Raw genomic sequence first — 26,735 nt, 5'->3', positions numbered from 1 at the left:
CAAATGCTTTAATTAATACATTTATTTATTTATGTATTTATTTATTAAAACATTTGTATCCCGTCCTACCACTGGGATCTCAGGACGGCACACCGATAAAATCGTAACAATATAAACATAAATAATTTATACAGCTAAAAATGTATTAAATCATTAACAAATTAAAACTATGTGTTTTGTTGTTGTTTATTCGTTCAGTCGCTTCCGACTCTTCGTGACTTCATGGACCAGCCCACGCCAGAGCTTTCTGTCGGCCGCTGCCACCCCTAGCTCCCCCAAGGTCAAGTCTGTCACCTCCAGAATATCATCCCTCCATCTTGCCCTTGGTCGGCCCCTCTTCCTTTTGCCTTCCACTTTCCCTAGCATCAGCCTCTTCTCCAGGGTATCCTGTCTTCTCATTATGTGGCCAAAGTACTTCAGTTTTGCCTTTAGTATCAATCCTTCAAGTGAGCAGTCTGGCTTTATTTCCTGGAGTATGAACTGGTTTGATCTTCTTGCAGCCCAAGGCACTCTCAGAATTTTCCTCCAACACCACAGTTCAAAAGCATCTATCTATGTGTTATGTTATCTATCTATCTATCTATCTATCTCTATCTATCTATCTATCTCTATCTATCTATCTAGATCTATCTATATATGTGTAACGATGGAGAATTTAGCCCTCGAAGGCTTTGATAAAAAGCCGTGTTTTAACTTGGCGCCAAAATGAAGCCAGCGTCGGCGCCAGTCGGGCCTCCAAGGGGAGGGCATTCCACAGCCGGGGCGCCACAACAGAGAAAGCCCTCTCCCACATCCCACCATAATGTATGTCTAGTGTTGGTGGGACATGGAAGAGGGCTCCTCTAACAGATCTCAAATCTTGGGCAGGCACATATAGGGAGAAGCGCTCTCTCAAGTACTGAGATCCCAAGCTGTTTCGTGCTTTAAATGTCATTGCCAACACCTATATGCTGGAAGCATATAGGCAGCCAATGCAATTCTTTTAAGACTGGTGTTATATATAAGCTGTTCTGGTGAGCAGTCTAGCTGCTGCATTTCGCACCAGCTGCAACTTCCAAGTCGTCTTCAAGGGCAGCCCCACGTAGAGTGCATTGCAGTAGTCTAAGTGGGAAGTTACCAGCGCATGGACTACTGTGGCTAGGTTGTCCCTGTCCAGGAAAGACTGTAGCTGGTGGATCAGCCAAAGCTGACCCCAAGTGCTCCAAGCCACAGAGACCACCTGCGTCTCCAGTGACAATGATGGGTCTTGGAGTACTCCCAAGCTACGCACCTGCTCCAGAACAGGGTGTTTACTCAATTCCTGGACTCGGGAAATAAATAAATAAAGTATCAGAATCCCCCAGTCAGCACATCTGGGAGTTGTAGTCCAACACACCTGAAGGACACCAGGCTGGGGAAGGCTGGAATACAGTATAGGCCATATCATACATGGCAAAACTTACCATTCTAGAATCTTTTAGTGAAGGCAGACAAGGGGTGAATACTGTTAGGAGCTTCATTTTATGTTGACATTTATTTGTTAATTTTTGGAACCTGCATTTTGAACAAAATGCAACGATGGATATATTTTATTTCAGTGGAGAGGGTGAATCTCGTGCATGAGGAAGGAAGTATTTTAATTTCTGAAATACTTCTTCCGGTATTATTATGACCATTTAATAATTCTAATAAAGATTTAAAAAGAAAAGGAAAGGAAATGCCATCAAAAGGAGCTACTACCATCTTGAACAACGGCAAAATAAATGGGTGTTTGGGCATTTTCTGTGCGTTTCCCTACAGGAATTCTAGAGACGCACATTGGGAAAGGTAACACTGGAAGCAGCTCTAGTTGGTTTATCACGGCACCCATCTTATTTTGCCTCTAAGGACTCTGTCACCTTGCCATAAAACGGCTCGACGCAAAATTTTTGCAGCACCTTATCTTCCCCCCATCAATTCAAGCTCAAGAGCACGGCAGCTGAAGCATGTTAGGAACCCACAGTACCATGTCGAAAATGAAGGTGACGTGAAAAGGAAAGGGAAAAAAAGCCAGGGACGGGAAACACCTTTCACCTCAACTCCTTGTGCAAGTCTTTCGCCACACCTTTCTCTCTATCTCATACACACACACACACACACACACCAACTGCTCAATCCCTCTTCCTTTTAACTCTCTGCCTCCCTCCCTATTTCACACATACACGCATCACCTGCTCGGCCCCTCTTCTTTTTAGATACGTACAGTATAACCTGCTCTCCTTTCATGGAATCATAGAATAGCAGAGTTGGAAGGGACCTACGAGGCCATCTAGTCCAACCCCCTGCTCAAGGCAGGAATCCACCCTAAAGCATCCCTGACGGATGGTTGTCCAGCTGCCCACAACCCACAACCTCCCTAGGTAACTGATTCCATTGTCGTACTGCTCTAACAGTCAGGAAGTTTTTCCTGATGTCCAGACGGAATCTGGCTTCCTTTAACTTGAGCCCACTATTCCGTGTCCTGCACTCTGGGAGGATCGAGAAGAGATCCTGGCCCTCCTCTGTGTGACAACCTTTTAAGTATTTGAAGAGGGCTCTCATGCCTCCCCCCTCAATCTTCTCTTCTCCAGGCTAAACATGCCCAGTTCTTTCAGTCTCTCTTCATAGGGCTTTGTTTCCAGACCCCTGATCCAGACTGCCGGGGAGAGCAACAGCGTTTTACGAACTGCAAGGTAAGTCTCCATTCCAAAAGCTCATCCCCTCTTTCCAGATAATCCCATCAATTCAGCCCACCTCTTTTAGATATTTCCTTTTTTAAAAAAAAAAAATGCCTCCATCTATTCCCACACCCACAGCGTTCCTCAACTCCTCCAAGCCTTAGGGATGCTTTGAACGTCATGAGAAGCCAGGATTCTGGTGGACAGACCAGGGCTTGTTGTTTCCTCACTCAAAACTGACCTTCCAAACCTCTTTCCTACCCCTCCCTGCAGTCCAGGGGGCTCGAAAACAAAGCACTGTGAAGAGGGGATACTCGGCACTCTCGACTGCCTGGGAACTGATCCGGACACGTTCTCCCAGCCAGCGCCCAACCTAGGAAGCTGCCCTAGGCTGAGTTACCACATTGCTCCCTCTAGTGTGGTCCTGCTTCCTCCGTTGACTGCCAGTGGCTCTCCTGGGCTTCAGGCAAGTTCCTTCCCAAGCCTACCTGGAGCAGCTGGGGACGGAACCCCGGGACCTTCCGCTGACCTATTGCCCTTCCCCTGAAGCAGGGGTGCAGAACCTCTTTCGGCCCGAGGGCCGAATTCCACTTAAGAGACGTTCTCGGGGGCCGCGCTCCAGTGGTGGGCGGGGCCAAAAGCAAAGGGGGCGGGGCCAAAGGCCAAAGGAGGGAGGGCCAAAATACTAAAAAAAAAACCACCACCCAACCTATTGTAGCTTAAAGGTCTTACTTAGAGTAACTAAGGCTTTAGGAGTGGTGTTTAGACCTTTTAGAAATGGGGGGGGGGGAATGCAAAAAAGTCAGGCATGGGGTGGGGGTGGGGAGGAGTGAGAACCATCTGGCATGATGGGAGCAGAGGCCGTGGCCTCCTGGCGAACCCAAGGGAGTCTGTTTGGGTAACTAGAAAGGCTGGATTTGCCCTCCAGACCTGGGGTTGAACACCTCTGCCTGAAAGGCTTTGGAATGATATAGGGTCTTCACCTTGGCTTGTAAAAACGGTTCCGTGACTCCACTGCCATTGACCACGCACAGCCTGAGTGGGCCCAGCCAGATTTCCAACGACTCACCTCTTGCCTTTCTGCACCCGGGAGAGATCCACAGAGTCCTTGCTGAAAACGTCAAACTCGTCGTTCTGGAAAACGTTGCATCGTGACGTGACGAGAGGGGTCGGGTCTGGTTTCACCTGCCTGGCAGACAAAAAGGGAAAAGAAAACCACGCGGTACTTTCTCCCAAGTAGCTCAGGGAAGCGCTCGGAAACACAAAATACCCCACGAAACGCTAGGGGAGGCTGCTGCCGGAAGGCTTGCAGCGCTGACAAGCCCACTTCCCTGGCAGTAAAGCGCCATGGAACTCAATGGACACGGTGGGATTGTTCCTTCACTTATTTCAATGGATTGGCATTGAAGGAAACAATACATTGATCATAAATACAGAGAACTGTAATCGCGTTGCTGCCGCCTTTTTAATCCCCAGGCAAATGCTTGGTTTAGAATTTATTTATTTATTTTATTTGCAATATTTATGCACTGCTCCCCATTCAGAATTTTGGAGCCCTGGGTCAAAATAAAATAGAATAAAAACAGAATAAAAACACATTTTAAAAGAAACAAAGTGCAATATAAAACGCGGCTGGTCGCTAAAGGAAAGGCTTCCTGGAACGATGTTTTCAGGAGGCGCCGGAAGGAATACAAAGTTGGCGCCTGCCTGACTTCCAGAGGCAAGGAATTCCACAGGAGGGGGGCCACCACGCTGAAGGCTCTTCCCCTGGTGGACTCCAATCAGAGAATGGGTCTATGTGGAACCACCAGGAGCAGGCCCTCGGATGACCTCAGTGACCGGGCAGGTTGGTAAGGGAGAAGGCGCTCTCTCAGGTATCCTGGTCCCAAGTTGTTTAGGGCTTTGTACACAAGTACCAGAACCGTAAACCTGGCCCGGTAGCGAATAGGCAGCCAGTGCAGTTCTCTCAGCAGAGGAGTTCCATGCTGGAAAGGGGCAGCTCCAGACAACAGCCGAGCTGCAGCATTCTTCACTACCTCCAGCTTCTGGAACAGCTTTAAGGGCAGCCCCACACAAAGTGCATTGCAGTAACCCAATCTTGAGGCTACCAATGCCTGTACCACAGGGACCAAGCTATCCCTGTTCAGGAGCGGCAGTAGTGGGTGAACCAGCCGAAGCTGGTAAAAGGCACTCTGAGTCGCCGTGGCCACTTGAGCCTCCAGTGACAGAGATGGGCCTAAGAGTACCCCCAAACGATGAACCTGTTCTTTCAGAGGGAGTGCAACCCCATCCAGAATAGGCAATGAGCCTGCCAACCGGACTCGGGAACCACTCACCCACAGGGCTTCTGCCTTGCTAGGATTCAGCTTCAGTTTATTGGCCCTCATCCAGAAAGAGAATCTACATCTTAGAATCACAGAATAGTTGAGCTGCAAGGGGCTCATAAGGCCATCGAGTCCAACCCTCTGCTCAATGCAGGAATCCACCTTCAAGCATCCCTGACAGATGGCTGTCCGGCTGCCTCTTGAATGTCATTAGGATGGGACAGCCCATGATCTCCCTGGGTCATTGGTTCCAGAAGAGCAGTGCTGGATCAGACCAAGGGCTTACCTAGTCCAGCATTCTGTTCCCATATTCCCATAGTATTCTTGTATTCTTCCAAGATTCCATTCTTTGGGAAAGGCAGGCTGTTCTATGTACAAGGTTGGTTTACTAAGTCAAACCAAAGGAAGTAAATGAAATTTGAGCGGTGAGATAACTAGACATTTGCAGCCAGCTGTTAACTATGAAGCAAGTTTCATATCTTTCACGGGCCAGATAATCTAGCCCAGGGGTAGGCAACTTTTGACCCTCCACTTGTTTTGGTTGTCATTTGGTTGTTACATTTATAGCCTGTCTTTCCCCAAAAGAGCCCAAGGCAGCACACATGATCCTTCTCTTCTCCACTTTATCCTCACAACAATCCTGTGAAGTAGATTAGTCTGAGAGTCAGTGACTGGGCCAAAGTCACTCACTGGGCTTCATGACTGAGTAGGGAGTAGGTGTAAAGGGTGAGGGTTTTAATGGAATTGTCTTAATGTGGGTTGAGGGTTTTAATGGAATTGTCTTAATGTGGGTTGAGGGTTTTAATGGAATTGTTTTATATGTTGTTGTAAAGCGCCTCGATGCCAGAAATGGTGAGGTGGCGCTATAAAAATGCTTTAAATAAATAAAATAAATAATAAATAGGGGCCAACCAGAGGCAGGCCAGGAGAGCAACAGCATCCTCCCGCTTGCGTTCCCCAGCACTGGTGTTATCCAAATAAAGTGCACAAACCATTACGCAAGTTGCCCGCAAAGGCCTAACCAAGGTAAAAAGAGAAGCCCTCTCCGCTCTACCTGGGCATTCCTCGGTCCAGCTTCTCCAAGGAGGCCACCAGGTTGTCCTCCAGAAGGTTGTTGATCACCTGCTCGACGCTGTAGTTGTACTCCTCCAGGCAGGCCAGGACAAAGCCTTCTCCAAGGTCAGGTAGCAGGTCCTTCACTTGGGAGATCAGGGAATCCAGCTCCACCCCAGAGACCTTGGCGATGGGTGCGGCGGCAGCTGCTCCAGCATACTAGACAAGCCAAACCCAACAAGCAACATTACCCCGGGAGGATCAGAAGGCTGGAAGGAGTCAGGCGTGCCGAGCCAGGAAGAACAGCACAACGTTGATCACAGGTGGTTTTTTGCTCATAGAAACATAGAATAGCAGAGTTGGAAGGGGCCTACAAGGCCATCAAGTCCAACCCCCTGCTCAAGGCAGGAATCCACCCTAAAGCATCCCTGGCAGAGGGTTGTCCAGCTGCCTCTTGAAGGCCTCTAGTGTGGGAGAGCCCACAACCTCCCTAGGTAACAGATTCCATTGTCGTACTGCTCTAACAGTCAGGAAGTTTTTCCTGATGTCCAGCCGGAATCTGGCTTCCTTTAACTTGAGCCCGTTATTCCGTGTCCTGCACTCTGGGAGGATCGAGAAGAGATCCTGGCCCTCCTCTGTGTGACAACCTTTTAAGTATTTGAAGAGTGCTATCATGTCTCCCCTCCATCTTCTCTTCTCCAGGCTAAACATGCCCAGTTCCTTCAGTCTCTCTTCATAGGGCTTTGTTTCCAGACCCCTGATCATCCTGGCTGCCCTCCTCTGAACACGCTCCAGCTTGTCTGCGTCCTTCTTGAATTGCATGCGAATCAAATCCAGCATCTACAATCATTGCAGACTGGTCCGCAGAGCCAAACAAGGAAAGCAGGGCACGTCCTCCAGGGAAAGGCAGGCACCACTTTTTCCAGGAGAGTCCTGCCATAATCTCTCGTGTACTCTCTCTTGCACACACACACACACACACACACACACCAGATGCTTTGGACTCCAACCCCCATAAGCCCCAGCCAGCATATGGCCAATGATCAAGAATAATGGGAGTTGTAGTCCAAAACATCTGGAGGGCACCAGGTTGGGGAAGATTGGTAGAAGGACAGGAAGAAATCCAGCCCAGCTCCTGGAAGGCCCAAGGTTCAAATCCAGCTGTGACTGAGGAGGGGGGGAACGGTCTGTCTGTGCCAGCCATATGGACCAGCAGCAAGCACCTCTCCTGGTTGAAATTCCAGCAGCCTGCACCAGCCCCGCATGCCCGGCTTAGCATCTGTGGCCAATGCAGGCAGCTCATCATGGCGTGTTTTGAACACTCACCTCTGCATGGTCTTGCTGGCTGAGCCTCTCCAACCCCTCGGCCGCGCTGGGCAGCACCGCTGCTGAGGCTCCAGCCGCATCTTCCGGCAGGGGTGGGACCTGAGCCGTTTTCTTCCTCCTATCCACGCCTTCCCAGGCGCTTTCCACTGCTTGCAGGATGTAAGCTGTCCGGGTCTCGTCCCTGGCCGACGGAGTTAAGGGCGTTTCCCTGATCAGACAGTTCAAAGAGCAGCCATGCTATGGCTTGAGCCCCAGGGGACCGGGCAAGGTTTGCATTTGCTCTCGGACATTTCTGCAGCAAGGCGGGCAAAGGCAACGCAGGATCCGAATTGCAGGCCGGCCCTGTACATATCGGGCTGTAGAAGCCCGCCAATGTCGAAGAGATAAGGGGAAGAGGCTAAGAGTAACCCCACAGCCCTCACTTCCTGTTCTCCAGGTTGGTGTGAGGAAGGCATCCCACAACAGGTTATCTCCCTGCTTTCTCCAGGAAAAGCAGGAACCATGTGACTAAACTTTTGAGTATTTTATTGGTCCCCAGGCTCCTCCTGTTCAGGGCTATAGCTCAGATGAAGAGAGTACAGGTCGATCTGGTTGGAGTAAAGGTTAGATGCACAGAGGAACAGAAAATGCGGTAACGCAATTAGCCATGCCCTATAAGAGGTCTTGACCAGTGGACACATGGTGAGATGCTTTCTGCACACCATCCCAGAAGGAACCTTCTTGGTAAGGACCAATGTTCTTTCCCCACTTGAAAGCCGCCATCTGAAAGCAGCAGAATTTAACACAGGTCGGGTGATAGGGTGAGCCACCCGAGCCATGCGTCTCTACAGGATGAGCCCTATCTGCCTGGCATTCGTCACCACCCAAATGGCTTCCTTCCTGGAAACAGGAAGTGCCAATGCAACTGCACCGGGACTGCGACCCCTTCACTAGAGCAGAAGAGATGAAGGCACAAGTCAGGTCTCTCCACAAAGAGCCAATGAGAATTGCAGGGAGAGGAGCTTTTCCTTCCTTGACCACACCTCCCCTGCTACGATTGGACCAAGGAGGAGTCAGTTTGGGAGTACAAGAGAATGCAGAGAAAAGCTGTGAAGCACGAAGGGTCACCACATGGGCAGGCAGTGCTTAAATATCAAAAGTAGGTGGGGCCATCTTTGCCACAGCTCAGCCCTTTGCCAGGAAGCAATGGCCTAGCTATATTCTTGGGGGATGTGACACAATGGGTGGGCGCAGGGAGTTAATTACCACCCACGCCCACACAGATACCCCAGTGCTAAATGGGGAGCGGTATATAAATATTCTAAATAAATAAATAAATGGCAAAGGATACAGGGTTGAGGAGGCTTGCTGGAGGAGGCTCACGTCATCTGCTACAGGAAAGTGCTCATCATAGTCACGGAGGAACCTGCAAGTAGAAGACTGCCATCCTAAGCCTGCTTACTAGGGAACCGGTCCCATCGAGTTCAGCAGGGTTTACTTCTGAGTAAACCACTGACTTCGGATTGCGCACCGCAATTTCCACATTATGGAAATGTGTACATGAAATGGACCGCAGAACCTCTAAAGGTAGCAGTCCCTCACAAAGGTAGAGAGATCTTTCAGCAGAGTTTGGAAGGGAAAGAATAGAGCTGGTGTTGGTGCTGCAGGCACGGATTCTTCCAGCCCTGTCATCGTCTGCGGCCAAAGGACCCACGCTTTGCTCCCTTGGCCCAGCTCAGACAACATGCTAAACTATGATGGGTTAAGCGTTTTGAGCTAAACATGACGGCTTAGTGTGTTGTGTGAACCATGACTTAGTGTGTCATGTGAACCATTCCGAACTATGGTGGCTACAAAACCACGGTTTAAACACGCTCGCTAAACACTTGCTGCAAAAGGGTTACTGGCCTAGCCATGGCTTAGCGTGTTGTCTGAACAGGCCCCTTGTCTGCTTGCTTCATAACCTGACCCCCAGACTTCGCCTCGGACCCCCACAGCCTCAGGAGAACGGCAGAAAGGGGCCGTGTCTAAACGTGACGGGGCCGTGTCGAAACGTGACGGGGCCGTGTCGAAACGTGACGGGAATGCCTCGACTCCCCACTTGTGAAAGGAGCAGCGGGTTTAGGGATACCGCTTCCGCGCTCACTGCCCCCTCTCCCTGTCCATCCAGTGAGTGTAGGGCCCTTCGGATCCTTCCAGTGTTCGGCGATTTCTAAACGAGCTGCCGTAAGGAGGATAAATACCAATTCTTTATGGGTAAGGGAGGGGTTTAGAGCATTGGGCAGGGACAGCAGGGCCAGGCTTGGTTCTGGAAAGATCATCTGATCAGTGGCCTTAGAAATTATATTGAAGATAGTTTCCCAGAACTGCTTCAGGGCCTTACACTCCCACCACATATGTAAGTAAAAGCCCTTTTCATCGCATCCTCTCCAACACAGTGGGGAGATTGAAGTCGTTGCATGCGAGAGTTGAATTGGAGTTATATGCCATCTTAATATAACCTTGAGGGCTGACTCCTGTATGCGGGACGATATTGTTCGGAGGGGGGGATTTATCCAAATTTCCCTTTCCATCCAAGATGGAAAGGGAAAGTGTGGGATATAGCCTGCTCTGAAAAATTAACCTACCACCGCAGAGTCTCGTCGGGCCAACTTAGCTATGACCCATTCAATGAAATATGGTCTCCTTTTCTCAATTACATCAATGGTACAGATGTGGCATCCAACTCTGGTTTAACAAATCTTCCTCTGACCACAGTAAATTGAAGGAAACAAGCTCGGTTCGGCAACTACAGAAATCGTGTTTGTGTATTTATTAGAAACGCTGTCTGACTTGTAAGTTTTTATATATATTTTTAACTTTTTTAAAAACTGCTTTGTTAAATGGAGTTTAATAAATAATTTTTTTAAAAAACACAAAACTGCCCCCTCTCCCTGCACTAGGGAGAACCCTTCCCGCTCTCCCTCCTCTCTGCACTCCGAACGGCACCCTGGAAGATAACAGAAGACACAGCCCTGAGGGAGAGGGAGTTTCGAAGGACCCTTGACGGCTCATTTTGAGAAGCCCGGGGAAAGAAGCACCGTTCTCTTGCAATCCGCAGCCAGCTCTCCGCTGCTGCCACGGAGGGTGACAAGTCCGCCAGCTTCGGTGGAAAACAACAAAGAGTTTTGCGACACCTTAACTACGAGCCAATTCATTCTGGCGTGAGCGTTCGCAGACTCCACTCCGCCTGCCGTGGCCGGTGAAGTGGGGAGTGGCCACGAAAGCTTGTGCCCAAATAAATACGTTAGCCTCTAAGGCAGGGGCACAGAGCCTCTGTCAGCCCGAGGGCCCAATCTCGTTTTAGAGATGCTCTCGGGGGCCTGTGGGGGCTGAAGGGAAAAGGAGGGGGGCAAACCCCCAAAATACCGGCAAGTTTTAGCTCCTAGTGCCAGTCACTAAGCCTTCGCAGAGGCGTTTCAACCTTTTATATTGGGGAGGGGGGTGGAATTGTACAAAATCTAGGAACCCACTCAATGGATGGTCAGGGGAGAGGGCTGTGACCATCGGGGGAATCCTGACCTTCCTTCTTCTCACATCACTTTGTTTTCTATTCATCCCTCTGCTGCTAAGATCATCTTCTTGGCTCATCGCTCTGACCATGTCACTCCACTCCTGAAATCCCTTCATTGGCTCCCAGTTCACCTCAGAATCCAATATAAGCTTCTCCTATTGTCTTTCAAAGCTTGTCACAGTCTATCTCCTTCCTACCTTTCTTCCCTCCTCTCACACTCTTGCCCCGCTCGTGCTCTTCGCTCCTCTGATGCCATGTTTCTCACCCGCCCAAGGGCCTCTACTTCTCTTGCTCGGCTTCGTCCATTTTCTCTCGCTGCCCCTTATTGCCTGGAATTCTCTTCCACGAGTCCAATTACGTTTTTTAAAGCTCAGCTGAAAACTTTTCTTTTTTTCTACAGCTTTTAGAACTTGACTTTGATCTTACTTTTACACTGTTCGTTTTAGTGTCCCCTGTGCCTGTCTGGTGCATTCTGATTGTTTTATTATGATTTTATTAGAAAGTAAGCCTACGTGGGCAGGGTGTTGCTGTTTTATTGTTTTGCTATGTTCAGCACCGTGTGTATTGATGGTGCTAAATAAATAAATAAAGGGCCATATTCAGCCCCTGGGCCTGATTTTCTGCACCTTTGCTTTAAGACATGGGTTCTCAACAAATTCCCAGGGTTCCCGGGGCGGGGAGAGGAATTGGGACCACTATTCAGCAAAGTATGGTGTCCTGTAGATTATGTCTTCCTACACGTTATTAAAAACGTCCCAGAGAAGTGTCATGTCCTCTGCAAAAGCCGGGCCTTTGCTTCTCTCTCCCTTGCAATCCTAGAAGTCTCCGGCTTCCCAATTAAAGGGGCAACGCAAAGCATGGGAGCTGAGAATGTAAAAGGGGCCATGCTTTGCGTTGCCCCTTTAAATGGGACTAATATAGAAAAATAAAATAGAAGATTTTTCAATATTATATGCATGTTATTTGGAATGCACCTTTTGAGTTAAGCCTATCTTGGGAAGGGGGGGGAATTATATTCTGAACAATGGTGAAAGGGGGGAATGGAGCAAAAAAGGTTGAGAACCTCTGCTTTAAGATGTCTCAAGATACTTCATTGCTTTTGCTGCAACAGACTTTCCCCCACCTCTGTAAACCAGGTCTCCCTCTCACTCAGCCGGGTACGCTCACCTCCTCTCATGAAGCACTGAAGTGAAGATCTGTAGGAACTCTTCAATATATGGCTGGATGGTTTCACAGCTGTAACAAGAAGCTGATATGAGTAACAACAACAACAACAAAAATGCATTTATATAGGTTCAGGACTGGCTTTTTTGTTCAGCAGCCTGATATGCAAAGGAGGACAGGGCTCCTGTATCTTTAACAGTTGTATTGAAAAGGAAATTTCAGCAGATGTCATTTGTATATATGGGGAACCTGGTGAAATGTCCTCTTCATCACAACAGTTAAAGCTGCAGGAGCCCTGCCCTCTTTTAACTCTGGTCACTCTAGTCTAGCTCCTGCAGCTTTAACTATTATTATTATTATTATTTATTTATTTATTTATATAGCACCATTAATGTACATGGTGCTGTACAGAGTAAAACAATAAATAGCAAGACCCTGCCGCATAGGCTTACATTCTAATAAAATCATAATAAAACAATAAGGAGGGGAAGAGAATGCACCAAACAGGCAGTATAAAAGTCAGAACAATTCAAGTTTTAAAAGCTTTAGGAAAAAGAAAAGTGTGATGTGAAAATTGAAAAAAGAAAATTGTGATGAAGAGGGAATTTCACCAGGTTCTCCCTATATGCCAATGACACCTGCTGAAATTCCCTTTTCTATGCAACTGTTAAAGATACAGGAGCCCTGTCCTCCTTTTCATATGGTCACCCTAGCAGAATGATTCTTGCTTTGGAGCGAGGAGTTCAATTCCTAGACAAGCCCTCCCTCCAAGGAAAGGGAGCCACACCTTTGGGGATGTGGGGGGGGGGATAGATGCTGGGTTTGAAGTTTAACTCTTGCTGTTCAGCATTATAAACGATGCCACATGGTTTAATATGGCTTATACGGACTCCTGGACTGGATTAGGATGTGTTTCGTGCCACTGTTTTAGTTTACATTTTTATACGTTGTTTTTAAATGTTGATTTTCAGATGCCTTGAATGAGCTGGTTGCTCTAAAAGGCACTGTAAAAACATTGAAAAAAGTATTAAATACTATCACTGATTCTGCCCCCATTTTTTTAAAAAACCGATACCCTGATCACATTTATAGTAACTTCAGATAAACATATGCCAGTCTTAAAATCTATCTAAGAATTTTACTGGCACTTTTAACATGAAGTTCTTATTAGACAAATTCAATATAATTCATGTTAAAAATGTAACTCTGAATTCAGGATTAACAAATTGAATTTACACCGATCAACAAAAAATCCCCAGTTCTCCATACGTTTATCACACTTTTGACATTTTCATTCGCTCTTAATATATGTGGTCAGTTGGGCCAAGGTAGCAAATTCCACATTTCTTTAGCTACCTGTACTTACACATTAGCTACTTTAGGGGATTTCCAATATTTAGCATGAACTAGTCTAGCAGCTGTTACATAATACTACTACTACTAATAATAATAATAATAATAATAATTTATTTCTTACCCGCCTCTCCAATTGGATCGAGGCAGGGAACAACAGCAAGCATAAAATACATAAAATACTGATTAAAAACATTGTATACACTGTTAAAAATCACCCTAAAAACATCCTAAAAGCATAAAGTATCCTAAAAAATAAAATCCAGCTTACATTTAAAAAAACTAATTTAAAATTAAACATGAACACTGATTTTCATCCACCCAAAGAGCCCTCCTCCTCCTGCTCCTGGGTCTCCAAGCCTACAAAACACAGCAGAAAAAACGCCCTTGCCCCAAAATGGTAGCTACTCAATACTTCTGTTAAAGCTCCGGAGGAGACTGAAAGGCTCATTTGCTGAACAAATATTCGGCACGGGCCACAGCAGGAGGAGAAATAAGAGGGAATCTGGGCAGGAGACGTTTCTTGTGCTCTTTAAAGTGCTTGAGCTGCTCCCGTAGCCGCACTTCTGGATGAAAACGGACCACCAGAACCAGCAGTAAAGGCACATGTTAAGAATTGGGGAAGGGAGTTGGGCTGGGAAGGGCTAGTGACGGTTGTATTAATCCTTCCAGCTCTGGCCTGGCCATGAGCTTCAGGTTGTTTCAGGGTTACCAAGGAGACAGCATTCAAAGCCCTAAACGGCTTGGGGCCAGGCTATCTGAAGGAACGCCTCCTCCCATATGTACCTGCCCGGACCCTAAGGTCATCCTCAGGGGTCCTTCTCCGCGAGCCCCTGCCAAAGGAAGTGAGGCAGGTGGCTACCAGGAGGAGGGCCTTCTCTGCTGTGGCACCCCGGCCGTGGAATGAGCTCCCTAAGGAGGTTCACCTGGCACCTACATTATATGCTTTTAGACGCCAGGTGAAGACCTTTTTATTCTCCCAGTATTTTAACGGTCTATAAATTAATTTTAACCTTACTGTTTTAAATTGGTATTTAAAATGTGTGTATTTGCATTGCTGCTGTTTTTATCTTGATTGTGCTTTTATATTGTATTTTATATTACGATTTTATACTGTTGTTTTGCTTTGAATTGTCTTAATTTTGTAAACCGCCCAGAGAGCTCCGGCTATTGGGCAGTATAGAAATGCAATAAATAAATAAAAGTCAGCCAGACTCACAGGTTTGCTTACAAGGAGACTAATGTATTGGCATGATGTATTCAGCACATAATAAGGCTCATCCCAGGCTGCGAAAGCTTCCTGCCCAGAAGACCCTTTGAGCAGTCTGGACCCCACCCCACCCCACCCCTGGCCACAAGAACAATTATAGCATAACTGAACTTGGCATTGCTGCCAAGTTAAGCAAGTGGTGCATTGCACAGCTACTAATAACAAAGCACTTCTTCTCATCATGGGAATCTATAGCATAAGTGTACACTGTTGTGATAAACAAGGCAATACCTGGCATTTCTTTGGCACGGGCAAGACCAAGACCCACTAATTGGGTTTCTAAGGGTGTTATGGTCAGTTTTCCGACTGAACCACCTTGGAATGTCGGCTCATTAGAGCCGCTAAGATCATCTTCTTGGCTCGCCGCTCTGACCATGTTACTCCACTTCTGAAATCTCTTCACTGGCTTCCAATTCACTTCAGAATCCAATATAAACTTCTCCTGTTGACCTTCAAAGCTTTTCACGGTCTAGCTCCTGCCTATCTCTCCTCTCTCATCTCACACTATCGCCCCGCTCGTGCTCTTCGCTCCTCTGATGCCATGTTTCTCGCCTGCCCAAGGGTCTCTACTTCCTTTGCTCGGCTTCATCCATTTTCTTCTGCTGCCCCTTCCGCCTGGAACGCTCTTCCAGAACATCTGAGATCCACAAGTTCAATCGCAGCTTTTAAAGCTCAGCTAAAAACTTTTCTTTTTCCTAAAGCTTTTAAAACCTGATGCTGTTTGGACTTTATACTGTTAGTTTTACCCTACCCTGTGCCTGCTTACCCTACCCTGTGCCTGTTTGCATTCTCTTCCCCTCCTTATCGCTTTACTATGATTTTAATAGAATGTAAGCCTATGCGGCAGGGTCCTGCTATTTACTGTTTTACTCTGTACAGCACCATGTACATAGATGGTGCTATATAAATAAATAAATAAATAAATAAATAAATACAACAACAACAACAACAACAACAACAACAATAATAATAATAATAATAATAATACACCTGGGGCTCTCATGAGGTCACTGCAATTGTGCTTTTGACCCACCTTTCCCATAGCACAAAGGAATGTTGCTGACTGGTACAGACTAAAAATAAGTTTTCTAGCTTAAAGGCAGAAGCAGCCATTCACCCAGAAGCCTTTGCAGGCAGCCATGGTTTGCCAGCATCCAGTTTGCCAACGGTGCATCATCACAACCCACGTTTGGCACAAAAAGGAACAGTTGTGCAGTGTCAGCAGCCCTTGGACTGGCAGGCAGAACAAAGCTTCTGGTCTGACTGGACCTGGTATAAATAGAAAGTCCCTAGCTTTCCAGCTCAGAGGAGCAGTATCTCCTGTCTGCTACACTCAGATGACATTTACGATCGTCAGAGGCGGCCCTGCTCGTCATTCCAAAATGAACAGAATGTCGCCACAAAGAACCACGATGGCAGGGCCTTCTCGGTGGGGGCACCCACCCTCTGGAAAACCCTCCCTCGTGTGGTTTGGGAGGCGGAAAGTGAAACAGCCTTCAAACGCCTCCTGAAAACATATCTTTTTAGACAGGCTTTCTCCTGGACTATAACTCATTCTGGTTGTATACGGTATTTACAATTTTTTATTTAAAAAGTTTTAAATCTTGCCTTATATGCTGCAGTTTTAACTGTAAATGGGCCTCGGGCCTCGGCTATAGGGCAGTATAAATGAAAAAAAATTAATTTAGTTGGCGCCCACCATGCTCCCTACCCCTCCTGGATTTTACCGTATTTCCCCAAAAAAACACCTGGCGTGCTGCAAAGCCTATTGCTGCCCTCCACCTTTATTTGGGTTCAAAAGAATGGTTTTGTGTTTATTATTATTGTTTAGAATATTTATATACCGCTCCCCATTGAAAAATTTCGGAGCAGTATACAAGGTAAAATGAAAATAAAAACAGAATAAAGCAGTTAAAACAAAATTTAAAAGAAGCAAAAAAAGAAATCCAAGGCTGCATATTAAGGAAAGGCTTCTTGGAATAAAGATGTTTTCAGGAGGCGCTGAAAGGAGTACAAGGTTGGTGCCTGCCTGACCTCCAGAGGCAGGGAATTCCACAGGAGGGGGGCCACCACGCTGAAGGCACTTCCCCTGGTGGATTCCAGTCGGAGGATGGATCTAGGTGGAACCACCAGGAGCAGGCCCTCGGATCACCTCAGTGACCGGGCAGGTTGGTAAGAGAGAAGGCGCTCTCTCAGGTATCCTGGTCCCAAGTTGTTTAGGGCTTTGTACACAAGTACCAGAACCGTAAACCTGGCCCGGTAGCGAATAGGCAGCCAGTGCAGTTCCCTCAGCAGAGGAGTTCCATGCTGGAAAGGAGCAGCTCCAGACAGCAGCCGAGCTGCAGCATTCTGCACTAGCTCCAGCTTCCGGAGCAGCTTCAAGGGCAGCCCCACGTAGAGCGCGTTGCAGTAATCCAATCTTGAGGTTACCAATGTTTGGGGGCTCGGCCCGTCCTCTTCTGCCTTGTACTTAAGTTCCTGGGCAAGTTACTTTTCATTTAGTCTCACGAATTTGCCTTCTGGCAAATGGGCATTTCATGACTAGCCAAGACTATCATGGTAGCCATTTTATGAACAGGAAAGCCCTCATAGACTCATAGAATAGCAGAGTTGGAAGGGGCCTACAAGGCCATCGAGTCCAACCCCCTGCTTAATGCAGGAATCCACCCTAAAGCATCCCTGACAGATGGTTGTCCCTCCCCACCACCACGTCTGCCATTTTGTGAGAGCGCCCACAACGCTCTCAAAATTCCAAACGGGCCACTGACCCAATGTTCTAGGCTCTAGCAAAAACGCCGGCTCATGTCTCCAGCTCCAACAAAACACGCAGCACGGAAGCTGGGATGAAAAATAACCACCCTGTGTGTGGATGGGAGCAAGGCCACCCATGGCCTGGGCCTAGCGCACAGCCGTTCAAAATCCACCCACGCTTGTGCCAGCGTCCCTCCCCTGTTAATGAATATCTTTCCTCTGAGGCATTTCCTGATTTCTAGCTACTGTTTCCAGAGAAGGAAATCTGTGAGAATGCCATTGTTTGAAAGCGTTTGGCAATGTAAGATCAGAGCTCTGCTGAAAAGAGAACGGAAAGATCCAGGGAAAAAACAATTATTTCCTTTTTTTTTTAATGCATAATCCTTAGTAAATTTTGAGGTTAGAGTAGAAAACATCCCCTACAACTTGTTGCTTTAATAGGTGGAGTAGGAATGTTGTTTAGCTTAAGTCAAAGGCAAGCGTTAGATGGATTGCATTTAATTCTACTTCGCAGCGAAAGCATGGAAGTTTTCTCAAGCCACTTTTTACTAAGGAGTTATGTCTTGCATATTGGGGGAAGGGAGTTCCTGTGAGGGTTAGTATTCTTTTCAAAATGCCAGTGTTATATTTGATAAAAGTTTAAATACCGTGTGATTTACACCTTTTTTGTACTGCCTTTCATCAAATTCAGACTTCAGGGCAGCGTACAACAAAAGAATAGCATCAATAAAATAAAATAATAAAAGGCAGCAAATAAAACCACAGAAACAACACAGAAGCATTATATGCATCCCTGGCTGGTAAATATGTCTTGCTTGACCTAGTAACTGAAGGCTTATACCGTCAGCACCAGATTTGCCGGGTTGGGTTAGGGTTATGGGAGGGACATTTTTTAGTTTGATTCTAAGTTTATTTATTTACAGCATGTGTATACACCACTCCACATCTAAAGGAGATTCCGATTATTCTTTCGTTATATCAATCCAAATAAATTTAGCTATTCAGTTCCATGCAATATCAATTCATAAATGCAAGTATGAACAAAGAAGAGCTATAAACATATAAGTTAAACAGCCCAAACTCATCCCAGTTAAATGAGACAAAGAAAAAGAGAGAAAGGGGAAATGGATGGTGTGTGTGTGTTTTTGTGTGTGCGCACAAGAGACCGGGGCGGGGGGCACTAGCCATGACCACGTTTAGCTCTGGCCCCACCACTGTTGGGATGAAACAGTTTTTCCCAGACAGAATGCCGCCGTGGAGGGGGGAAATGTTGCCTACCCCTGAGAGCACCGTACCTGCTTTCCAAAATGGGTTGAAGGCACAGCTGGTTTACGATTATATGGAAAACCTCCACCACCTTCTTCCTAGAATGGGACAGCCTCCTCCATAAATCCGACAGCAAGCTAAGTGGGGGGGGGGGAGAAAGAGAGAATTCATGTGGTCACGTGATGCAAGAGCTGGACTGGGGAGATCTGGGTTCGAGTCCCCACTCGGCCGTGACGCTCACTGGGTGGCTTTGGGCCAGTCACTGACCCTCAGCCCATAAACTACCTCACAGGGTTGTCATGGGGATAAAACAAAGGAGGAGAAGGCCCATATAAACCACTTTGGGTTCTTTGGGGGGGGGGGAAGGTGGGGTATAAATGTAACAAAACTAACTAACTAAATAATCTAGCGCTCAAACCATCTGGCATTCCATTCTCCCCCTTGCTGCAGCCTCCATCTCTAGCAAGATGCTGTGGGTAAAGTGGTTGTTGTGTAGAGTAATAGATGTAAAGCTCAAATATTGAGCCCATTGGAGGGGTCATAGCTCAGTGCTACAGCAGATGCTTTGCCACAAGCATCTATTGACCAACGCCAGTGCCGTCATTCATTATCATGCCCCCGCCAGCCTAAGCACTCCCCAACTATTCTACATAAACACTCACATAGCCCTATAAGAGAAGTGGAGAAGACAGAGCCAGCTGTTGTGCAATGCTGGGACTTACACTGGAGTAACTCGGGTTCAAATCCCCACTCGGCCATGAAGCTCAGTGGGCGATCCTGCGCCAATCACACTCCCTCAGCTCATGAACTACCTCACAGGTTGTTGTGAGGATTAAAGAAAAGGGGGGGGGGGCGAAGATCACTACATATATGCTACCCTGAGCTCCCGAGATTAAAGTCAGGATGTGTGATAAATGTACGTGGTGGGGGGAGACTAGACTGTGAATAAAGCACAATTCAAATCCACAGCCTTGGCGGATGTATCACAGGGCACATGACTTGGAGGAGGCCACCGCGTTTCTTTCAGAGAGGCAAGGACACCTCCGCCAGAAACATACCTGCTATCTTCATGCTGCCTCTTCTTAATCGCAGATTCCAGCTCAGGTATCAACAGTTCGTAAAACGCAGCCAGCCTACAAACAGGGGGTCACAAACCTAATTGGGAGCGGGCTTTCGTCAAGAGTCAAATCAAGGAAAGGGAGGAGGAGGAGAGACGGATGGAAAGCTCCCGAGACTGATAATACAGAGGAAGTGGAGGGTGGAGAGAGCACAGCTCATGGGTCGATCACAGCCTTGGTATGCAAACGGCCCCAGGTTCAAACCCCAGTTATTGTCAAGTGAAGGATAACAGGAGGCGTTTGATTGGCAGCCTCGGCCTGAGAGGCTGCCAAGGACCTGCCAATCAAAGCGCACAATTCTGAGCTTGGTGGAACTACGTCTGACTTGGTAAAAAGCAGTTTCCTACGTACATTCAGAGATCGTAGAATCATAGAATAGCAGAGTTGGAAGGGGCCTACAAGGCCATCGAGTCCAACCCCCTGCCCACTGCAGGAATCCACCCTAAATGTAACATTATGTCCAATCCCAACATCCCCTTTTTCTCTTTACTATTGGTTCCCTATGAGTCTCCAGCAGCCTTTCCCAGCCTAGGGTCCCCAGATCTTCCATCATCCCTGAGCACTGGCTGTGATGACTGGGGATGATAGGAACTGTAGTCCAACACCATTTGGGGATCCTAGGTTGGAAAAGGCCACTCAGTCGAAGGGTGGTGGGCAGAAAGTAGATCTCCAGGTTCTTTGGACTTCAACTCCCTGCATTCCTGACCATTGGCCAAGCTGGCAGGGACTTCTGGGAGTCGAAGTCCTTAAAACATCTGGATACCGGCCTTCTAGCCACCTCTGAAGTCGGGTGATGTTTGTTCCTTTCTTTTCTTTTTTTAATAGTTGAGATGTTATGGTTGCCCACATTACCCATGGACACTTTAAAGAGAGTCAGGCCTTACCCAGGGCGTTTCGGTGCAAAGGATCGCTTCCCAGTCGATTGTCATTCATCCATCTCCTGCTTGGCCACCAAAATCCGCTACCTAAGATGTCCGCCTCACCTCACCTCACCTCAAGGTAAGGCCACCTTCAAATGCTCGGCGCGCAAGAATGGAAGCAAAAGCTACAGCTCAGATAATTTCTTGGGCGCGTGCTTTTCTAGTGGAGCTGAGAGACACACGGAGGCAGCCTAAAAATATACCTGTAACAGAAGTCGTGCTTTTGGAACGTCTGACAAGCCAGTGGGAAGACATCCAGGAAGGCCCAAAGGGTGATACAAGTGTCGCACAGGTACAATACAATATCCTTCAGCTCCTAGGAGAGCGAGAGAGCGAGAGAGAACACACCTCTTTTAAATAGTTAAATGTTGCAACACAACTTTCTTTTCTTTCTGAACAGACATTGACAACTGACGAACAAAACAATTTGCGGGCTGAGCACATGCTCAGAACTGTCTTGTTGCTCAATACATCCTCCTTCCTGAACTACTACTTTGCACCTGGCTCCAGTCCCATTGGGGAACCTTGGAGTTCTGGTGCAAAACAAAGTAGACCCCGCAAGCCGAAAGTTCGCCCATTCCTGCTTACAGGAACACAGAAAAGCTTAACTTCTACTAACTGAGCCCCCTGGTCCATCTATAGCGCAGTATTGTCAACACTGACTGGGGGTTGAGCCCCTCTGCAAGCGTTCAGGCAGGAATTTTTTCTGACTTACCTGGAGATGCCTGGGATCGAACTCGGGACCTTCCGCGTGAAAAGCAGGGGCTCTTCCACGGAGCCACGGCTCCTCCCGTAAACACATCATTACAAGTTATTGCACAGAATTAAAACAGATCAACAGACCTCCAAGTTAGATTACTGCAATGCCCTCTACGTAGGGCTGCCTTTGAAGACGGTTTGGAAGCTGCAACTCGTGCAAAATGCAGCGGCCAGATTGATTTCGGGAACCAGGAGGTTCGACCATATAACACCTGCTCTGGTCCGCTTGCACTGGCTGCCTGTATGTTTCCGAGCCCAATTCAAGGTGATGGTTTTGACCTATAAAGCCTTACACGGCTTGGGACCACAATACCTGATGGAACGCCTCTCCCGCCGTGAATATACCCGGTCACTACGTTCAACATCTAAGGTCCTCCTCTGTGTGCCTACTCCGAGAGAGGCTCAGAGTGTGGCAACAAGGGACAGGGCCTTTTCGGTGGTGGCCCCCAGACTGTGGAATGATCTCCCTGACGAGGCTCCCCTGGCGCCAACGCTGCTATCTTTCCGGCGCCAGGTTAAGACTTTCCTCTTTTCCCAGGCATATGGCAGCACATCTTAATCATCCACATGTTTAGTTTTTTAACGATTTTTAATGCTTTATGTGTGTATGTTCTGTGTTTTAGAGTTTTAAATTTTGTATATTTGTTTTTATCTTAATTTTAGAATTTCTGTAAACCGCCCAGAGAGCCCTGGCTATGGGGGCAGTATATAAGTGTAATAAATATATAAATAAAATAAATAAATCAACATTTCAGCACGTAGGGCAGAATTAATCCACCTCCCCTCACTTTGGCTTTCATGCCATGGAAAAAATGAGCCTTTCCCGGCTCAACCCCCTTCCCCAGCCCCCAATGTTCCAAATCCCATAGGACAGCCTTCCTCAACCTGGGGCGCTCCAGATGTGTTGGACTGCATCTCCCAGAATGCCCCAGCCAGCTGGCTGGGGCATTCTGGGAGTTGTAGTCCAACACATCTGGAGCACCCCAGGTTGAGGAAGGCTGCCTTAGGATGTTAGAACAGAGGAAAGTCTCTCCCATGATCCATTTATTTATCTGTAATATTTATATTATTTATTTATTTATTTGTTGCATTTGTATACTGCCCAATTGCACGTGTGAATGTGTGTGAATGTGTCTCTGCAGTAGGGCCATAGCTCAGTGCAAACATTGTTTTATGCCAAAGGTCCCAGATTCACTGACATCTCTAAGTAGGGTTGGGTAAAACACCTCTCCAAAACCCGGGAGAGCCACTGCCAGTCAGCTTAGACAATACTGAGCTAGGTGGATGGACAACCCGATTCAGTATAAGGCCATTAGGGGATTTGGAGCTAAATGCCATCGATACGCTGATGACACGCAGCTCCATCTCCCTGTGACAACTGAATCAGGAGCGGCTGTGCAGGTCCTGGACCAGTGCCTAGACTCAGTAATGGGCTGGATGAGGGCCAATAAACTGAGACTGAATCCTGGCAAGACGGAAGCCCTGTGGGTTAGTGGTTCCCGAGTCTGGGAGACAGGCTCATTGCCTGTTCTGGATGGGGTTGCTCTGCCTCTGAAAGAACAGGTTCGTAGTTTGGGGGTACTCTTAGACCCATTTCTGTCGTTGGAGGCTCAAGGAGCCGCCACGGCTCGGAGTGCCTTTTACCATCTTCGGTTGGTTCGCCAACTACGGCCTCTCCTGGACAGGGATAGCTTGGCCACGGTGGTACAGGCATTGGTAACCTCAAGATTGGATTACTGCAATACGCTCTACGTGGGGCTGCCCTTGAAGCTGCTCCGGAAGCTGGAGCTAGTGCAGAATGCTGCAGCTCGGCTGTTGTCTGGAGCTGCCCCTTTCCAGCATGGAACTCCTCTGCTGAGGGAACTGCACTGGCTGCCTATTCACTACCGGGCCAGGTCTAAGGTTCTTGTACTTGTGTACAAAGCCCTAAACAACTTGCGACCAGGATACCTGAGAGAGCACCTTCTCCCTTACCAACCTGCCCGGTCACTGAGGTCATCCGAGGGTCTGCTCCTGGTGGTTCCACCTAGATCCATCCTCCGATTGGAATCTACCAGGGGAAGAGCCTTCAGCGTGGTGGCCCCCCTCCTGTGGAACTCCCTGCCTCTGGAGGTCAGGCAGGCGCCAACTTTGTACTCCTTTCGGCGCCTCCTGAAAACATCTTTATTCCAAGAAGCCTTTCCTTAATATGCAGCCTTGGATCTCTCCTTTTGCTTCTTTTAAATTTTGTTTTAACTGTTTTATTCTGTTTTTATTTTCATTTTACCTTGTACACCGCTCCGAAATTTTTCAATGGGGAGCGGTATATAAATATTCTAAATAAATAAATAAATAAATATAAGGCAACGTCTTTTATTTGTTTGTGATTTTTGTCGGATCAACATTTGTCAGATGTGAGGCAGGTCTCTATAAAATCTGAATGGTGTATCTTGCCTTTCCACTCATGGACCTCCGCCTCCTCTCCATTTTATCCTTACAACAACCCTGTGAGGTAGGTTAGGCTGAGAGTCAGTGACCAGCCCAAAGTCACCCAGTTCATGGCCGAGTGGGGACTAGAACCCGGATCTCCCGAGTCTCAGTCCAATGCTCTAACCGCCACGCCACACTGGCTCTCGGTCTCTTCTTCCCCTTCCCTGGTCATTTTGACCTGTGTGCGTGCTTGGGCGCATTCTGCTTCTAAAAGAACACAAAGCAACAAAGCGTTGGGATTTTAAAAGTGCACGCGTAACGCCAGGCAGTCTTTTTAAAGAAACAAAAACAGAGCATGCCCAAATTCATGTGATGGGGAAAGCTGCCTCACCCAGTCACAGGACAGGCAAGAGAAATGATTACTAGGAGCCATGTGCAGGATGAAGCATTTGGGGGTTGGGGAATAGGACTGTGGTTGGGATGAACGCTGTGTCCGACCGAGTCTGGCAGAGGGGAGATGTTGGTCACACTGCAAGTATGAGAGGAGCGTGTTCAGAGGAGGGCAACCAGGATGATCAGGGGTCTGGAAACAAAGCCCTATGAAGAGAGACTGAAAGAACTGGGCATGTTTAGCCTGGAGAAGAGAAGATTGAGGGGAGACATGAGAGCACTCTTCAAATACTTAAAAGGTTGTCACACAGAGGAGGGCCAGGATCTCTTCTCGATCCTCCCAGAGTGCAGGACACGGAATAACGGGCTCAAGTTAAAGGAAGCCAGATTCCGGCTGGACATCAGGAAAAACTTCCTGACTGTTAGAGCAGTACAACAATGGAATCAGTTACCTAGGGAGGTTGTGGGCTCTCCCACACTGGAGGCCTTCAAGAGGCAGCTGGACAAGCATCTGTCAGGGATGCTTTAGGGTGGATTCCTGCACTGAGCAGGGGGTTGGACTCGATGGCCTTGTAGGCCCCTTCCAACTCTGCTATTCTATGATTCTAAGTACCCACACAGACACACGCACACACCTGCAGAGGAAGGTCTCCAGGAGTCATTCTGATCCTTTCCTCCAGCTTCTGCGGCGTGGCTGAAGCGCCGTCGCACTGCAAGCCGCACGTATACAGGATGTTGCCGAACACCTAGAAGGCGAAGGGCAGACTGTCAAATGCGCCACAGTGGTGGAATGCAGCCAGCCAGGCACACGTCACCTTTATCAGGGGTCACTGTCCGGCTGAGATTATCTGCTGCTCTCCGAAGCTGGAGCCGCCTTCGCTAAAATGCAAAGCCAGATATAACCGGCGCTTCTCCCCGGCCCCAAAACACACAGATCAGTTAGCCCACATGATCATCCCCACCCCCATCCTCCGCACCCTCCTAGCCATAGAAGCACCAGGGAATGGAGGGCAGAGGGTGGGTGGATATGAGGCCCAATCCACATGGCTGCTTCTTGTGGCTTCCAAAACAACAACCGGGGCAGAAAATCACGGGGGCGGAAGAACCCATCGTGGCTTCTTCCCCCTCCCCCGCGTAAGACTGAGATTTGCAAAACTACCCACAATGCAGCACGGTTTGCCGTGCCATCTGAACCTGGCGCGGTGAGCAACAGGGCTGGATTCTTACCCACAATTCAATTCATGGCTTGCAGTAGGGGTTGTGGGGTGGGTGAGTAGCCACCCCCGCCGTGCACCGGACCAGCTTTGGACAACCCAGCCCCGTGCTGCACTGTGGGCAATTATGCAAATCGCGGTTACGCGCACAACACATGCAGGGCAAGAAGCCTCGATGGGTCCTGTTGCCCTTCACGGCCAATGTCTTAAATTGTTTATGCGTATTTATTTAATTTGTATCCTGTCCTTCAAGCAATGTCCCTTTTTTCCCTTGTTATCCTCACAACAGCCCTGTGAGTTAGGTTAGGCTGAGAGATAGTGACTGATGTTTTTGAATGTTTTTTTTTAAAAAAAATAACAATATCATCGTCATTGTATTATTAACCATCACCGTTATCGTCACCAAGGCTACATATAAAGCACCCAACATTTTCTAAGCACTGTTAGAAAGATTAAAAGGTAAGGTGCTGCACAGTCTATGCTGGGTGGCAAACCCAGACTCATGCAGGGTTTGGTTTCGCACTGGGTGCACGTCCATCATGCGTCACAACTGCCATGTGGACACGCCGTTCAGGCTGGCTCAGGTGAAGCGGGCAAATCCCTCTCCAGGTGAAGCGGTCGCAGCGTCCCTGGGGACGTCGCTGCACAAAGCCACCTCTGCAAAGAATTGCTGCTGCCGCCTTCCAGCACACACACATGCACGCAGACACACCCCATTTCAGCCACGGCACTCGTGCGAATCGCCAGCGGGAAGCAGCGAGCTCTATCCCATCACGGACTTCCCTTCCCTCGCACAATTGCTGAGAACCCCCTGCACGGTGTGGTTTCATGCAGGGGTGTTTCTAAACCGGCCTCTGAGATGACATATTGCACAGGGGGAAAGAAATGCTCCCAAATACAACCAAAGTGAAGCAGAACCTGAAGGACTGTAGGCACGGTTTCATCCAAGTCACTGAAGTAGCTCGGCTGCTGAGTAAAGATGTTTTCTGAGGGACGGGATTGTGGGGGGGGGGGCAGGGGAGGAGAGAGAAAGAGAAAGAGAGAGACAGAGAGATTGGTATAAAACATCACATTTCACAAACGGTTTATTTATTTTATTCATTTCACTTATATACCGCTCCCGTAGCCGGGGCTCTCTGGGCGGTTTACATGAGCTAAAACATTCTTCCATGTGATTCTTCCGTCACATAACACTTAACTCATCCTGCATT

At 47.9% G+C, this 26,735-nt stretch overlaps 1 protein-coding gene across 2 annotated transcripts in view; it reads right to left on the bottom strand.

Moving 5' to 3' along the window:
* The window catches only part of ASCC2 (activating signal cointegrator 1 complex subunit 2), a 60,809-nt gene that overhangs the window by 16,744 nt on the left and 17,330 nt on the right, over nt 1–26,735 (bottom strand). For both annotated transcript variants that reach the window (XM_063143798.1, XM_063143799.1), the window contains exons 6-15: nt 26,443–26,510; nt 24,946–25,056; nt 20,956–21,068; nt 19,773–19,847; nt 18,744–18,851; nt 12,078–12,146; nt 8,709–8,783; nt 7,379–7,559; nt 6,054–6,271; nt 3,745–3,864 (exon numbers count right to left, since the gene is read on the bottom strand). In XM_063143798.1, the coding sequence (XP_062999868.1) occupies nt 3,745–3,864; nt 6,054–6,271; nt 7,379–7,559; nt 8,709–8,783; nt 12,078–12,146; nt 18,744–18,851; nt 19,773–19,847; nt 20,956–21,068; nt 24,946–25,056; nt 26,443–26,510 (1,138 nt within the window). The remainder of the gene's footprint in view (nt 1–3,744; nt 3,865–6,053; nt 6,272–7,378; nt 7,560–8,708; nt 8,784–12,077; nt 12,147–18,743; nt 18,852–19,772; nt 19,848–20,955; nt 21,069–24,945; nt 25,057–26,442; nt 26,511–26,735) is intronic.

The sequence above is a fragment of the Elgaria multicarinata genome, chromosome 18, assembly GCF_023053635.1.
Source record: "Elgaria multicarinata webbii isolate HBS135686 ecotype San Diego chromosome 18, rElgMul1.1.pri, whole genome shotgun sequence".
Taxonomy (NCBI): Eukaryota; Metazoa; Chordata; class Lepidosauria; order Squamata; family Anguidae; genus Elgaria; species Elgaria multicarinata.
The sequence above is the reverse complement of the archived record's forward strand: the minus strand, read 5'-3'. Positions and strand labels throughout refer to the sequence as shown.